At 45.1% G+C, this 14543-nt stretch overlaps 1 protein-coding gene across 2 annotated transcripts in view; it reads right to left on the bottom strand.

The window, feature by feature from the left end:
* Nucleotides 1–14543, bottom strand: part of GALNT10 (polypeptide N-acetylgalactosaminyltransferase 10) — a 178720-nt gene that overhangs the window by 85641 nt on the left and 78536 nt on the right. Inside the window, exons 2-3 of one of the 2 annotated variants that reach the window (XM_016166984.2) lie at nucleotides 6800–6902; nucleotides 4115–4253 (exon numbers count right to left, since the gene is read on the bottom strand). In XM_016166984.2, the coding sequence (XP_016022470.1) occupies nucleotides 4115–4253; nucleotides 6800–6902 (242 nt within the window). Of the gene's footprint in view, nucleotides 1–4114; nucleotides 4254–6799; nucleotides 6905–14543 lie in introns of those variants that run through there. The other variant, XM_036224644.1, reaches the window with a different exon arrangement.

A 14543-nucleotide genomic window follows, 5' to 3' on the forward strand; every position in this document is an offset into this window, starting at 1 on the left:
TGTAAACTGTTGGGGATGTAAAGGTGCTCAGTGATACTGGCCTATTGTAATAATATGAGCTTATAAGTTCTTTTGAGGAAATTCAGCATATACCATAAAATAAGCATGTTAATTTAACAAAAAAAAAAAGTGAAAAGGAGCATGAGTCAGGAATCTAGTAGGTTAGAACCTTTTATTGCAACAAAGATTCCATTCAGGTTCATTCATTACTGGAAGCTAAACCCATGGACTGGAGAGTGCATGTCAGGATTGTAGACTACTTTCATTGCCACTATGGACAATCTTTGTATGGGAGAAACTGATCACCCAACAGAGGGGTTTACACAGGCACCTTCAGACCTGGGCCCTTTAGCAGCTGGGGCTCTACTGGCATCAGCTCTGTGCCCTGGAGGAGCCTCCATGTGTGGTTGTCAAGCAGCCCAGAGAGCCCCCTTGGGGAGCAGGGAAAGTGGGCCAGCCCACCAGCCAGCCTCTGTTTCGCTCCCTTGGCAAAAGGTGCAGAGGGCAGGCCTGCTCCGAGCCAGCTGGCTGCCTCCGACGTGCAAGCCCAGCAAGTCAGACCCAAGTTCCTACTTTCCGTTCTCTGTGGCTGCACATTCTCCAATGCAGCTCCTGGTGGAAGCAAATGCAGCTGGCACAAACAAACAGCCCCTCCATCCTGTTCTTGACATGTTGTTGCCAAAATTCAGTTGGAGGGAATAAAAGGCAAACATAAACCTCACTCCTGCTGGGGAAGTTGTTTAAGCTGAAAGAAACCAGAGGGAATGAGAGGCTCAACTGCTCTAATTTATTCATACATTTGTACTGTCAAACTGCAGGAAAGTTCCCCCCTTGGAAAAAAGAAAAGCTCGTCAAGATATCTGTCAACTCGTTTCTGAAAAGTCAGCTTTTCAGAAACTGAAAAGGGGGTGATGTCAGGGGCATAGAATTTACCCACATCTTTTGCTATGACCTGGACGCTGGCTAGGTGGGTGGGCTGGTAACAGGAGCCTGTGGTGTGCTGAGGCTCGATTCACATCCATCTAGAAAAGGGGTTTGTCATCTCATCAATGTCTTGGACTCCTCTGCCAGGCTGGTAAAATATAGGGAAACTTCTGAGAGCAATGCTTATAATTCATAAAATAAAATATGTGAGACTGTAAAGAAAATTAACTAAACCAAAATGTAGTTATTAAAATAATAAAAAATTTAAAATATAGTAACAAGTGTGCTTCTTTATGAACACATTAAACAACAAGATCTAGTGGTAGTTCTAAAAACTACCTTCATTTCAAAGTAGTAATGAGTGTCAATGACATTTCAAGATAAAGTGATGAGAAAGCACATGATTTGTCGCCTACATTCATAACTTAAGGGAACACCAAATTTCGATTAGCGGTTAATGAAAAAAAAAAAAGGCAACGTTTTTCCTCATCTCAGTTTACAAGACTCTCCTGAATTCTCTCTGTGGACCACAGAACTCCTGGATTGAGAAGACCGTTCTTTTTCTGGGCTGTCAGGAAAGAGCACTGTGCTAACGAAGGGGCTGGATCCCCATCCTGGCTCTACTTCTAACTCACCCTTGTAATTCCTAAGCTGAAAAATGTGTACTGTCTTGCCTGGAGGCCTTTGCCCAGGCAGTTCTCCACCTGCAGTGTCTTCCGGCAAAGGTTGGGGTGGGGTGGAGTGGGCGGGTCCTCTGAGGTTGGAGGCACTCTCTGCTTACTATTGTTACTGGTCTTCTCGACTGTGGTATAATGACCTCCTTATGCCATCTGCCCCACCCTTTGCAGCAAGAATGGCTCATTTATCACTGTGTTCCTGGTGTCAAGTACAAGGCTTGGTACACGGAAGACTGCCATTTATATATTTACTGACTGAGCAGATGAATAGATGGATAAAAGCTGTAACCACACCCAGATCTTCTCCGTCATTGTAAAAATACCAGCAGTTCTAAACCCTGGTTATACGTGAGAATCGCTTTTAAAGATTTTAGAAACACTGAGACGCAGGCTGCAACCTCAGAGACAAGATTACAGTGGCTTAGGGTGGGGTCCTGGCCTTGTATTATTTTAAAACCACCCCAGACACAGCCACAGCTGATTGTCCACAATACCAACGAACAGCAGCTGAGGTGAGAGTATAAAGTTCCCAGACGAACTTTTTCCTAGACCCAGAAACATGATATTAGTGCAGAATTCTGAACTCTGCAAGGGGCTAAACACATAAATTGAGTTTCTGACCCTCAGAGTCAGGTCACAGTTCTGAATCCAGAAACCTCAGTAATATTTGAACTCTATTCTCACACATAGATGAAAAAAATCTCAGGCTTGACAGTGAAGACCATGAAACAAATTGCAAACCCCACAGGCAGGCACACTGAGGCCCCCTGTTCCCCCGCCCTTTAAATCAAGAAATCCTTTTGACTAGGGCCCGGTCCTGGGCAAGCAGAGCACCTGGGGGCTGTGTGGGTTCCTCGTGTACAGAGCGGAGGTGGTAAGAGCGCTGCCGACTCGAAGCACCGCTGCAGGAACTGACAGATGCACTGGGGCCGAAAGCGTTTTGCGAGTAGCCAAAAATGCTATCAAGACTATCCTGATTATCGCATTCTACCAACTGAGTCCTTCAGGTGGAAAGACCTTACGGCTCAGTGATTAAGAACACAGATTCCAGGGTCAGAACCCCTGCATTCAAATTCTGGTGCCACCTCTTACCAGCTGTGTCATCTTGTGCAAATTATTTAACCTTTTTGTGTCTCAATTCCCCATCTGTAAAATGGTGATAATAAAGGTACCTGCCTCACTGAGTTTCGAAAAGGTTTGGCTGAGTTAACGCACTTAAAGTGCCCAGAATTCTGAAATGTAAGTGTGCACTGGCATCATCTGGAGGGCTCGTTAAGCACTGAGCGCTGGGCTCCCCCAGAGCTTCTGACACAGTTGACCTGGGCTGGGATGTGAGGATGTGCACGCCTAACAAGCTCCTGGGTGATGCTGAGGTCACTGGTTTGGGAATCACACTTTGAGAACCACTGGTTTAGGACAACGCCGGGCATACGATAAGCACCGAATGAGTGCTAGCTCTTCTCATCGTTTCCTGGACTCTGCTTTTTAGCCCTTCAGCAGAACACTTTATCCTCCAGGGCTACTCAGGATTGTGTGTGAACGGCGTTTTGAGATCTTCTCCTTGCAGTGGTTCCCCGAGTGTGGCCCTGAGACAAGCCGCACGCGCACCATGCGGATGCTTATTTGTAATGCAAGCTCTTCGTCCCTAACCCGGACCTCCTGAATCAGGAATCATGGGGGTGAAGCTCAAAATCCTGTGCTCCGACAGCCCTTCAGATGATTCTAATGCACGTCAGCTTTAAGAACAACTGCTCTACTGGAAAGTCACCATGACCACCACAATAACCCTACTGAAAACATCCAGGAGGCAGGATGGCTTCGGGTCCAGAGTATAGTTTTTGACTGAACTGGAGCCTAAGACCTGGCTCAGCTCTTTGGTCACCTTGTGGCGTTATGTGAGTTATGACACTCCATTAACCCTCAGTTTCCTCATCTGTAAAATGGGCATCATTTAGGAACCCCCCTCACAGGAGCCTGAGATGATGCAAACAAAGTGCCTGGCATATGCTACCAGTTCAAAGAATGTTAGCTGCCACTGTTATTTTTATCATTGTTACAGTATGTCATCTCTCAAATGATCCGAGATAGCTTATAACAAAGACGTAAATATACAGATACACGAGATACGTAAAATAAAGATTAAAAAGAAATTAAAATGTCACACATGAAAAGCTGAGACAGTGAGTGTTGAAACTGTCACTGCAATCGTCTTCTTAATTGAGGTCTGAACTTCCCCATGGGCCAAAGCAGAAAGGAAATGCAGGGGCTCCATGTTCCCACCGCCTGAACAGTGGAAGCAGACCAAATCTTTTGGGGAGACATAATCGTCCCTCTGCCATGCCAGCTCTGTATTCTAGGAGCATCTGATCACATGAACCTCTGCACACAGGCCCTCGGTAACAGGAAGGGCTCTCTTCCAGCAGCGCTTCATGTACCTGGTTCTTTAATTAATTCTTGACAAGAGCCAAGGGCAAAATCCTTACGTCCCAGGAGATGAGAGATGTTATACTTACTTTGGGTGCCGAATATCAGGGAGAGAGCGATTCAGGGCAATTTTATCACTGACATAGATGTTAAATCCATTTTCTCGGTATGCCTGATCCACTCTCTCAGCATCGGTCATGGGGTAAGGTCTGCCCTGTTCTCCATTTCCTAGGGGCAAAGAGCAATGTCAGTGATGCTAATTGAATAGAATCAAGGAAGAAGGACAAAAAATAGGATTCAACCATGAAGACAAAACTTTATGCTTGGATATAAAGCAAACATCTAGATTTTGCAGGGGAAAGTGTACAGAGGGGAGGAAAATGAGCATTTACTCAGTCAGGGGAGTCACGCTTTACAGACCCTGTTCTCATGTAATGTCCACAACAAATCTGCAGGGTGGACGTGAAAGCACTCAACCTACATGTGGATAAATGGGGACTCGGAAAGTTAGAGAACCAGGACTGCGGGTTCCAAAGCCCATGTTCCCGCCACTCTGCCAGGCGCCCCAAACATCCCTGACTGGGGAGCCCGACCACCTGGCTAAGAGGCCAGGTTTCACGCATATAGGCTGATCAACCTTGGCACCCCTCACACTACCTCTCTGAACTGTAGCTGGCTCCCCTCTGGTACCTACGGTGCATTGAGAGAGTCAAATGAGATGCTGTGTACATGAAAGCTTTTTGTAAACTATAAGAGACTACAGAAATATTATGATTACTCTCCAGGCAGGGTAAAAACTTTATATGTAAATCAAAATCACCACAAATTATAAAAGATACTTCGGTTTTTTTTTTAAGCCAGCAAACAAAGATCCGCCTAGGCTATACCAGGATTGCCTGAAAGGTGTTGCTTTGAGTCACAGGTTGGGTGGACGAAGTGCTATTCTTTCCTCTCTGCACTATCCATCTGAGGAAAGAGTTCCTGATGCTCCAAGAAATTATTCTCTGGGTTCCCAGGGTGCAGATGGTGAGTGGAAATGTCCACACCAACCCCTGAAACAATAGCCCAAGAATCTGCCATTGGTGAGGGTCTTGAAGAAATGGCAAAAAAAATCAGTTGGTTAGAAATCACCTCATCTTCTCAAGCTTGTGGTCTGAGCAACACCCCCATTTCGTTTGCAAAGTAAATGCTGACAACTTCAGCTTGAAGGGAAGGTGAAGCTAAGAGGTGGAGCCCAAGGAGGGCTGGTGGCTATTCGAGTCGGGCCAGATGAGGACAAGGACGCCGCTGCCTGTGACGTTCTGCGATAAAACACTTCTGGCTTGTGCCCAGGGCGGATGGCGCCAGGAGCACAAATGCAGCAAGCAGACGAAGGAGAGCAGAAGCGTCTCGAGGGGGGAGGCTTCAGGAAGGCAGGACAGGGGAGCGATTCACAGTGCAGGCTCTGGAGCTGGGCGGAGTGGCATCCGCAGCCCAGCGCTGCCACGGCCCAGCCACGTCATGTGGGGCATGCCTTCACCCTGCCTATGTCTTGGTTTTTGCCCTTCGTATTAACTGGGATAAGAGTGTTCGGTGTGATGATTAAGGAGGCAAGGCAAGGTGCATGGCACATAGTTAGCACTGGACATTATTATTCTGAATAATTTCTCCACTGATTACTCTTTTCTTGCTAGTGAGCCCAATGATCTAACAATTCTGGTATAATTGTCTGGCAAATCAGCTCTTTTCAAATGTTTCCTTTCTTAGTTTAAACAGTATCCCCCCCTACCAAGCCTTCATTTTAAATCACTGGCATACAGAAAAATACATGTCATGTCTTTAGATTTCCCTGAACTTCGGTTATCATTTCAGCTCTATTCAGAGCCTTACTGTAATCTGTTTTTGTCATAATGTAATTTTAAAAAAATCAATAGTGCTTGGTGCCTTTAACTAAGATAAAAATGAATAAAATACCAATCCTTTACATTTTTACACTGCTTTCCAGTGTAGAGCTACTTCATATCAACACTCTGAGGTTATCAAAATAAGAAGCATGAGCCCCACTGACAGATAGGGAAACTGAGGCTCGAGTGTGGAATTCATCTAACGGTCACACGGCTGATGAGCGGTGTCAGAGCTGCTGTCTTGACTCCTAGTCTGGGCTCTCTGGAAATGACTCTCCACATAATTCCTGTCCTGCGCCACTCTAACCCTGCCCAGCTGCCCAGTGTTAATGGCAATTGCTCCGAAGACTAAGAAGCCAAAGAAAACTTTGGCAGAAACCTACTAAATTCAGTCGGCCTCATGGCTATAGTGTCGAGCAGTGATCAACTCTGCCCTTCAGACGTGGGTTCAAACCCCAAGCCTTCCTCTTTCTCACTGTGTGACTGTGGGCAGATTATTCCCCCTCTCTGAGCTACAAGTCCCTTCTCACCCAACAAGCCATAAGGATTGATGTGGTGATTTATCAAGAAAATGCGCCAAGTGTGGGCCTTGCTCACTATGTGGATTCGAGAAATGTTAGCTCGTATTATTACTGCTTCTCATTTTAGTGGTAAAATATCTCATAAAGGGAGACATTTTCTATTGCCCAATAAAGGTGGCTGGGCAAATTCCTGACGGCAATGGATCTGGTGATGTAAGTGGGTCATCACAGGTGAGGGGAGAGATTTCAGAATCGGGGGAAGGGATGGGAGTGATGGAGTCCACAGGAGGCCCAGACACCTCGTTAAACACACACACGTACGCACGCTCTTTCCATGGGACCCTCCCGTGGGACGATCCATTCTCCGTACCTACACGTTGCGCATCCCTCTTGATGGCTTCTTTGTCGTGCCAGTCCTTCAGCTTTTGTCCATCTCCCAAGAAAAATACCTTCTTTTGCTGACTGTGTGATCCCTTAAAAAAAAAAAAAAAGACAAATACTGTGAAAAAGAAAAAAACATATTAAACATGAGTTTAACAACAGAAACCTAGAAATTACGCTGCCTAAGGGAGCTTTCGGTTGAATGTCTGTCATTATTTGTTCTTACGATGTCTGACAGGCATTGATTAAATGTCTGTCGTCATTTATTCATTTATTAATTCCCTCAGTATACTTCTGTTAGTGCCTGCCATGTACCAGCCCAGTGTGCAAAGCTCAGGAGGACGATGGCACACCGTCTACCCTCTTGGAACACAAAAGCCAGCAGGAGAAAGAAATGGACAGGCATTCTTTTCACTCATGAGAAAAACCAGTAAGTGTGGTGCTCTCCAACAGAAATCTAATAATGGGAGCCACAGATGGGAGCCACGTAAGTAACTTTAAATTTTCTAGTATGCACACTGGGAATATAAAGAAACAGGTGAAGTTAGTTTGATAATATATTTTATTTAACCCGATATACTCTATGTAAAATATTATTATTTCACCACGCAATGTAAAAAGTCATTTAGATATTTGATTTTGTTTTTTGTACTAAGTCTTCGAAATCCCATGTGTACTTTACACTTGCATTGATCTCAATTCAGACCTTTTTCAAGTGCTCTTGTGGCTGGTGGCTATATACTGAATGGGGCAGGATAAAGAATCCTTCGATGAAAGGCCCACAGAAACGGCTACAGGAGTTCCTGTTCACCTGGGAGAACTGGAGAAAGTTTCACGAATATGTAGGTATTTGGGGTGCGCTTCAGATAAGCAGAAATGGGTGGTGGGCAGGGCACATGGCCGGGGAAGGGGTGCGGTAGAGTGGCAGAGCTGAGCTTGGCTCAAGAACATGGAGCACAGGAGCAGAAACCATCTCTACAGTCCCAAAGAGGGCAAATATTTGGCAATTTTGTGTGGAATGTATGAACAAGCAATTAGATGGCTGAAAGAAAACAGGACTATGCGGTAGCCCTAAAGGGCTCTGCTCTGAAGGCGTTTATTATGTGTCTGGGGATATGACCCCATTGTGGTGGACCTGTTAGGAAGGGTTTCTCTAATTAAGAGGATGCATTCCAGTGTCTTGGGTCATCTGAAGGTGCCACATGCCTTCCCATGCCACGGTTAAGTCTAAAGACTTGGCTCTGGGGCTCAGTTAGAATCTTCCCAAGGTAACATGGCACTATACGGTCTTCCATGTTCCTGTAGATGAGAATGGCTTCCCACATAACCTTGCCCATTAAAAACCCCACAGACTTGTTCTTGCTGTTGTGGTTTGCAGAATCCAATACTCCTATGTCCTATGTAATTAACTACAAAGGCCCTGACTGTGTGGTGTGCTGGAACATTAAAACGGACAAGAAGCCACCAGCATAAAACCATCCGCATGCCTATTTAGTAAGTCTCTGGCTGATGCTTGAGTTAGCAGATTTTCCACAGCAGCTCAATATCCTTACAACAGCGCTAATGATAATATGGACCCTTTGTACTCCCTCTCCTACAGACCTCTCTGAGTTGCAAAAAGAAAATTCTGAAAGTGGGCATGCCAGACATCTTGGTCAGAAAGGGAAAGAAAACTGAAAAGAAAGGCCATGTGCTCACAAACACTTTTTGGAGTTCTTAGACATCACAGAGGCTAGGCTGGAAGTTCCTTCGGCGGACTTCAACTGCGTTGAGCTACATTTCTACAGGAGACACCGCAGTGCTGCCTGGGGAAGGGGGAGGCTGGGAGTGGGAGCACGACCCCGGTTCAAGCAGACCAGCGATGATGACTCTGTCCGCTTTCCCTACTGGCGAACCGCATGGGATTTAATTATAAAAAGGTCCTCTGCCAAAGACAAATTGACAACCAAATCTCGAAAGGAGAGAAGGAAAAAACTTAGAAGTTGAGCGAGGGCCACTCCCTGTATTTCACAAACAGAAAGACTGAGCCTTGGGGTGGGTCAGGGACCTGCCCCAGGAAAATACTCTATGTCTAGATGTAGCGCTAATTGGTCATGAGCTGTTTAGTCATCTTTTCTCCAGCCCTCTCTCCCAAGTCTTTTCCCCTTTTCTGCTACCCAAGGATTGGGAGCTTCGGTTGGTTACCTTAGGGCATTGGTGAACCAGAGAGGCTCTGCCAATGGAGGCTGCCTTAGTGGAAGGCACTGATCTACAGTGGTTCTCAGGGTGAGGTCCCTGAAACTGCAAAACCCCCACCACCTGGGAACCTGTTAGAAATGCTAGACCTCCTGCAGCAGAAACTGGGGGGTGGGGCCCCGTGACTATGTTTTAACAAGCCACCCAATAGATTCTGAGACACACTCAAGTTTGAGAACTACTGGTCTAGGATGGAGGAGGCCATTATCCTGCCTGCTCTGTGCGGGTCAGACCAAACCTGGGTAATTCTACCCAAAGTGAGCAGATATTTAACATCACAGGTCACATAAACCTTAGGCCTGGTCACCGGCAAACACAACCTGGTGGCTTTTGTTTTGTTTTGTTCTCCCTCACCACTTCCCTCCCACCCCCAATTGCCAGAGTGAAAAAAATAAGATTTTCTACTGTTTTATCAAGGTTTTTGGCTTCTCTGGAAAACTCAAAAGGCATGTCAGTGCTCAGACTGAGTTCCCTCAGCCCGCAGGCTGGGCTGAGCAGTAACAGTTGCCCTGCTCAGACTGAGCATGTTGTACCAGTTTGCCACAGTCCCAACCGTTCCCTATGGCATGTCACCTGACTTTTACCTCTCATTTGTGACCTGGCTGACTCCAGTGAGTTTACAATGTGTTGCAATACACAGGATGAGGAAGCTGGAAGAGATGAGATTATCTCCACAAAGCTGATCAGTTCTTCCTGGATGAAGGAAGTCAGATACTACGGTGTATAAGGACTAGGAGATGAGAAGCTCTGAGGGACACAGAAGCAGTTATCTTGCTCTATGAGGTCCTAAGGCTAGAGTGAGGGCTAACGGCAGAAGTTACTGAAGGACCGAGGGGCTGGCTTAAGATAGAGAAGAAGTTCCAAGAGTTGGACTGGTGCTAGGACGAAGCAGGACCACTTGGAAGATGTTAGAGGAGGCCAGGAATACGATGCTCGACTGTTTATCAAGATGCGAAGGACAAGCATCAAGGGCTGGGTTGGGGGTAGTGCTTCTCAAATCATATGGTCAGTGGAATAACATGAGGATCTTGTTAAATGCAGATTCTACATTTTTAATAAAACTCTCAGGTGATACCGATGCTGCTGGTCCACAAATCACACTTTGAATAGCAAAGGTTAGGTGAACTTTTAAAGGACATTTCAAGTGTCTAAGATTCCATGAAGAGCACTGTTTCCTCTATATACTTGCAAAAGTCTGGGGCATAAGACTGAATTTCACAGTTATGACCTCATAGAAGTAAACTCCTTGAATCTTCTCAGGATGAACAGTAAATCGCCGAACAGACAAGGCAGAGAGTTAAGGTTCCAAAATTCTGGGAATCTCACATCCACGCTTCTGCCACCTGCACTGCCTTTGCCTTAATGATGCGTGTCCCTCCTGAATGAACTGTGGAGATGACCTGTGCTGTTTTGCAGGTGGTCTCATCAGTCCTCACATCTTTCCTAAACTAAGAAGACCTCAGAGCTTGCTGACACAGAGAGTTCTGCACGTCTGTGCATGTAGTTACTAGCGGGTCCGCGAATATCCACGCTAAGCAACTGCTCACAGATTATCAGGCCACCCTTCCCCATCTTACGTATGGGGAAACTGAGGCTCAAACAGGCCAAGCTACTCAACCGAGGCCACACAAACAGGCAAGAGGATAAGAGCCATGTTTTTTGACTCTCAGGCTAGTTTTGGGTAGAGAAAGCCCTCGCAATTGACCTTGACAAGCTAGAAGAGGCACGCTTATTAGAAATGTGGAATCTCGGACCCCACTCAGCCGCTGAATCAGTATTCCTACCTAGAAAATGAAGATTGCACTACCTGCCCAAGAGGCACTTTCAGATGAGTCTGAATATCCTGTACATCCAGTGTATATCCTGAATGCTTTCAGAATTTACATATGGAATATGGAAATCAGCTGCTTTAGGATTTTAAGACTCTACTGTAAATTGACATCTTACCAAATCGCCTTGATATAGGACTCATTTAACATTAAAAATATTTCCAAAAATAGGTCTGAGCTTTTGGAAGGAAAAAAAAAAACAAACTGGTTTCAATCCTAAAATCACAGAGCATTCAGAGCCCAAAGGGCTCTTATAATCCTATCCACAAACCTTAACAAAAATTGTGGTCAATTTCGGGTGGGTCATGAGTCTCTGAGGTCCACCCATGCAAACCCCATAGACGGGTCTTTCAAATTATCACCAAAGGTTTATCGAGACCTACTCTAGACCAAGCACCGTGCTAGGCACTGGGGACACAGGAGTGACAAGACAGATCCTGTGTCGGCACTAATAGAATTTACAGCCAGACTGGTCTCTCTCAAAGGGTGATTGAGGTCTGGACCCTGACTATAAACTCCTGGACCCCACTCTGATCTTATTAAATCAAAGTATCTGGGGGCAGGGGAGGGTGGGTAGGAGGCCAGGAAAATGTGTTTTTAAATATATTCCCCATATAATTCTGATTCATAACAAAGGTAAGGAACCATTTGTCTATATCCAGCTGCCTCATTTTACAAATATGAAATCTGAGTCTAATAGAGTAGAACAGACTTGCCCTAAATCCCATAGCTTGTCATCCTCCCAAACCAAACCAGATTCCGTTGTTCTCTCCCTGGGACGGACTGTGAGCATCTTAAAGGCAGGGGCATGTCTGCTTTGGTTCTTCACTGTGCATTCCTAGGCCAATACCTGGTTCACCTGAGGCCCTCAATAAATACCGGCTGAATCAATGCATGAATGATTGCTCATCAATGGGGCAGGTAGTCTAGTTTTAATGACTCAGAACATTCTGAGTCCAGAATTAGAAAATCCTGGGTTTCACTTCCCAGGCAGGTGGACCCCAGTTTCTTTGACTGATAACTTGGGGAAACTAACAAAATAACCTTTAGGGTGTTGGGAGGATGAACTGAGCTCACCCACAAAAAGCCTCTAGGTCAGTGTCTGGCACAAAGTTAGGCCCTCTCAGCAAAGGAGTGCTCCTATTAATACACTACTTTTAGAGAAAGGTTATGATATGATGTTTGCGAGGGCCGTGCTGGGGGGATAGGAGAGGGATGAGAATCTAATAATAAAACTGTGAGCCCTGCAAAGGCAACCTATTTAACACCTGAGCCGATTCAACTGGCTATTGCTGATAACAGGATTTAGAGTTTCCTCATTAACAGGAGGTCACGTGCTCATGTGGCAATCCGGTGTTCTTCAGGAAAGTAAGAAGTTCTTAGTTAACAGTGGCAGTCTACAACAGAAATAAATGCCACAGACCTTTAGCAATAAGAAAGACCTGAACAATGCTTCCCAAAAGACAGCAAGCCTTGTACAATAGCAGTCATTTAATATCATGTAAAAAAGCATGTCTGGATTTTCAAAACGGAAGTAATGTGACGTTTCTTTAATTCTACAGACTCTAAGATTTGTCTATAAAAGTTGTGATTATTTTCCTCCAGAAACCATCTCTTGCTACTTTTCCTCCCCTCGGTTTGCAGTTGTCATTTTGCTGCAGGAAGCAAAGGGGTTGGGACGGAGCATGGTAAGAGAGGCGAGGGAGAGTTTGTAGAGGAGGCTGGCAGAATTAATGTGGTAATCACAGTAAACAATAAATTGAAAATGGATTTTGACGGGCTCCTCTAAATAACTGCTTCTGGTATCTGCATGCTTTTACCTAACAGTCCAGTGGAAGAACTGATTAGTGTTCAAATAGGCACACACTCACACATAAAAATAGAACTTTAATTTTTTGTTTAATCACTATTTAGTGGCACTGGTACCCTTTGCGGGGAGGGAAGAAGGGTGGAGAAGCAAGTCAGCTGTATTCTGCCCCTGAAGAAAGATCTGTTAAAGTGCGTGCTCTAATCCCAACACTGCGGACTCGGCAACTCCCGCTCGGAGAGGATGCTTGCGTCTCTGGCCGAGCTGGCTAATGTCTTCAAAATAATGAAAAAAGAGCTGTATGGTCTAAAATGGCAATGTTGAAAGGAAAACTGAGGAGGTCATCTGTTTCATTCAGGGTCTGAGGACATACTATAGACCAGATTCTGTTACAAATTTTAGGATGCTTTCTCCGCCCACTCTCCTCTCCTGCAAATGTGCTGGAATGATTTTTCTTTGAGTTCTAAAGAACTATATAACTCCAAACATTTATTTATCTGCTAAGTAGATTATTCTAATAACCTTCCTACACATACACACACACACACACACACACACACACACACACACACACACACAGAGCAAAGCGTTCTCCTCAAAGTTGCCTTCAGCTTATACGTCAAAAAGGGTCAGGTATGACTTAATTAAGCCCAAAGCTTGAAGTTACTTTAAAAGCAACCAAGTTTGGGCAATTGGATAAATTTACTTTCTTTGTGAGTTCTGAGGACATAAACTGGATTGTTTTCTTTATTCATTCATCCCACAAATGAAGACCTACTAAGTCCAAGGGATTGTGGAGAGACAAAGATAAATAAGATAGTCCTTGGCCTCAACAAAGATCATGGATAAGAGATGTGTATAAGCAAGGAAAAACACACAACGCTGTCACGCAGTGCCTATAGCAAATTACAAGAGCAAAAGATTAAATTCTACCTGGGAAGATTGGGAAAGAATTCCTATAGAAGCAGTCTGTGAGCCCTGCCTGAAAGGATGGGTAGAATTATGACTGCTAACAATAAAGGAACAAAATCCAGCTGGAAGGAAAGTGTCGACAAAGAAACTGATGTTAGAAAGTAGGGGACATGCTTACTGAACGGGAAGAAGCCTGATTTGGCTGGTGAGTAGGGCACAAAAGTCATGAGAAATGAGGGCAGGAAGTCTGGACCAGAATCTGAGGGCCTCGCGTTTGAGCTGTTTGGCAGGTGAGAGCCACAGAAGGTGTGTGATCAAGGAATAGGTTGGAACAGAGCTCCGAGAATAAAATATGTTACTACCTACCCACTTGCAATTAATCTTGGAATCCTCCTCTTCCTGTGTGAGATGTAGGGAGACAGACATTTCTGTTTTCATTCAGAAGAAATGTTCCCTCTTTGAAGGCAGAGGACCACTTTCATTCTGGCATTCCGAGAGTCAGACTTAAATGGGGCCGACCTAACCCCAGCCCCTATCCAGCAGGCTGCTGTTCTGAGAAAACCTCCCTTTCACTATAAGCAAAACAAACAATCAAGCCTAAAGGGTATCATTTATGAGTGGACGGACATGACAACCCAGTAACCACAATACTGCCTAAGTCTGCTGGGCTCACGTAGAGCAAGTCCTGCTGTTCCACTGGGCAATCGGGCATGTCAATCTTCCTCGCTCCAATAACTCCATCATCTCAACACCAGGATGATGGAATCTGAAATCTGGATGGGGCCTCATTCCCTAAGAGGGCAAGGCAATTCACATATAGGGACCATTGTTTAAAAAGCCTGATCCTTAATGTCATCGATAGGTTCTTAGAAATTACAACTTTAAGCTAAACGATGTATAATGAAACCAGTGTTACTGTAGGCTGATATAAATACTTCTAATATTAAACA

The sequence above is a fragment of the Rousettus aegyptiacus genome, unplaced genomic scaffold (assembly GCF_014176215.1).
Source record: "Rousettus aegyptiacus isolate mRouAeg1 unplaced genomic scaffold, mRouAeg1.p scaffold_m13_p_7, whole genome shotgun sequence".
Lineage (NCBI taxonomy): Eukaryota > Metazoa > Chordata > Mammalia > Chiroptera > Pteropodidae > Rousettus > Rousettus aegyptiacus.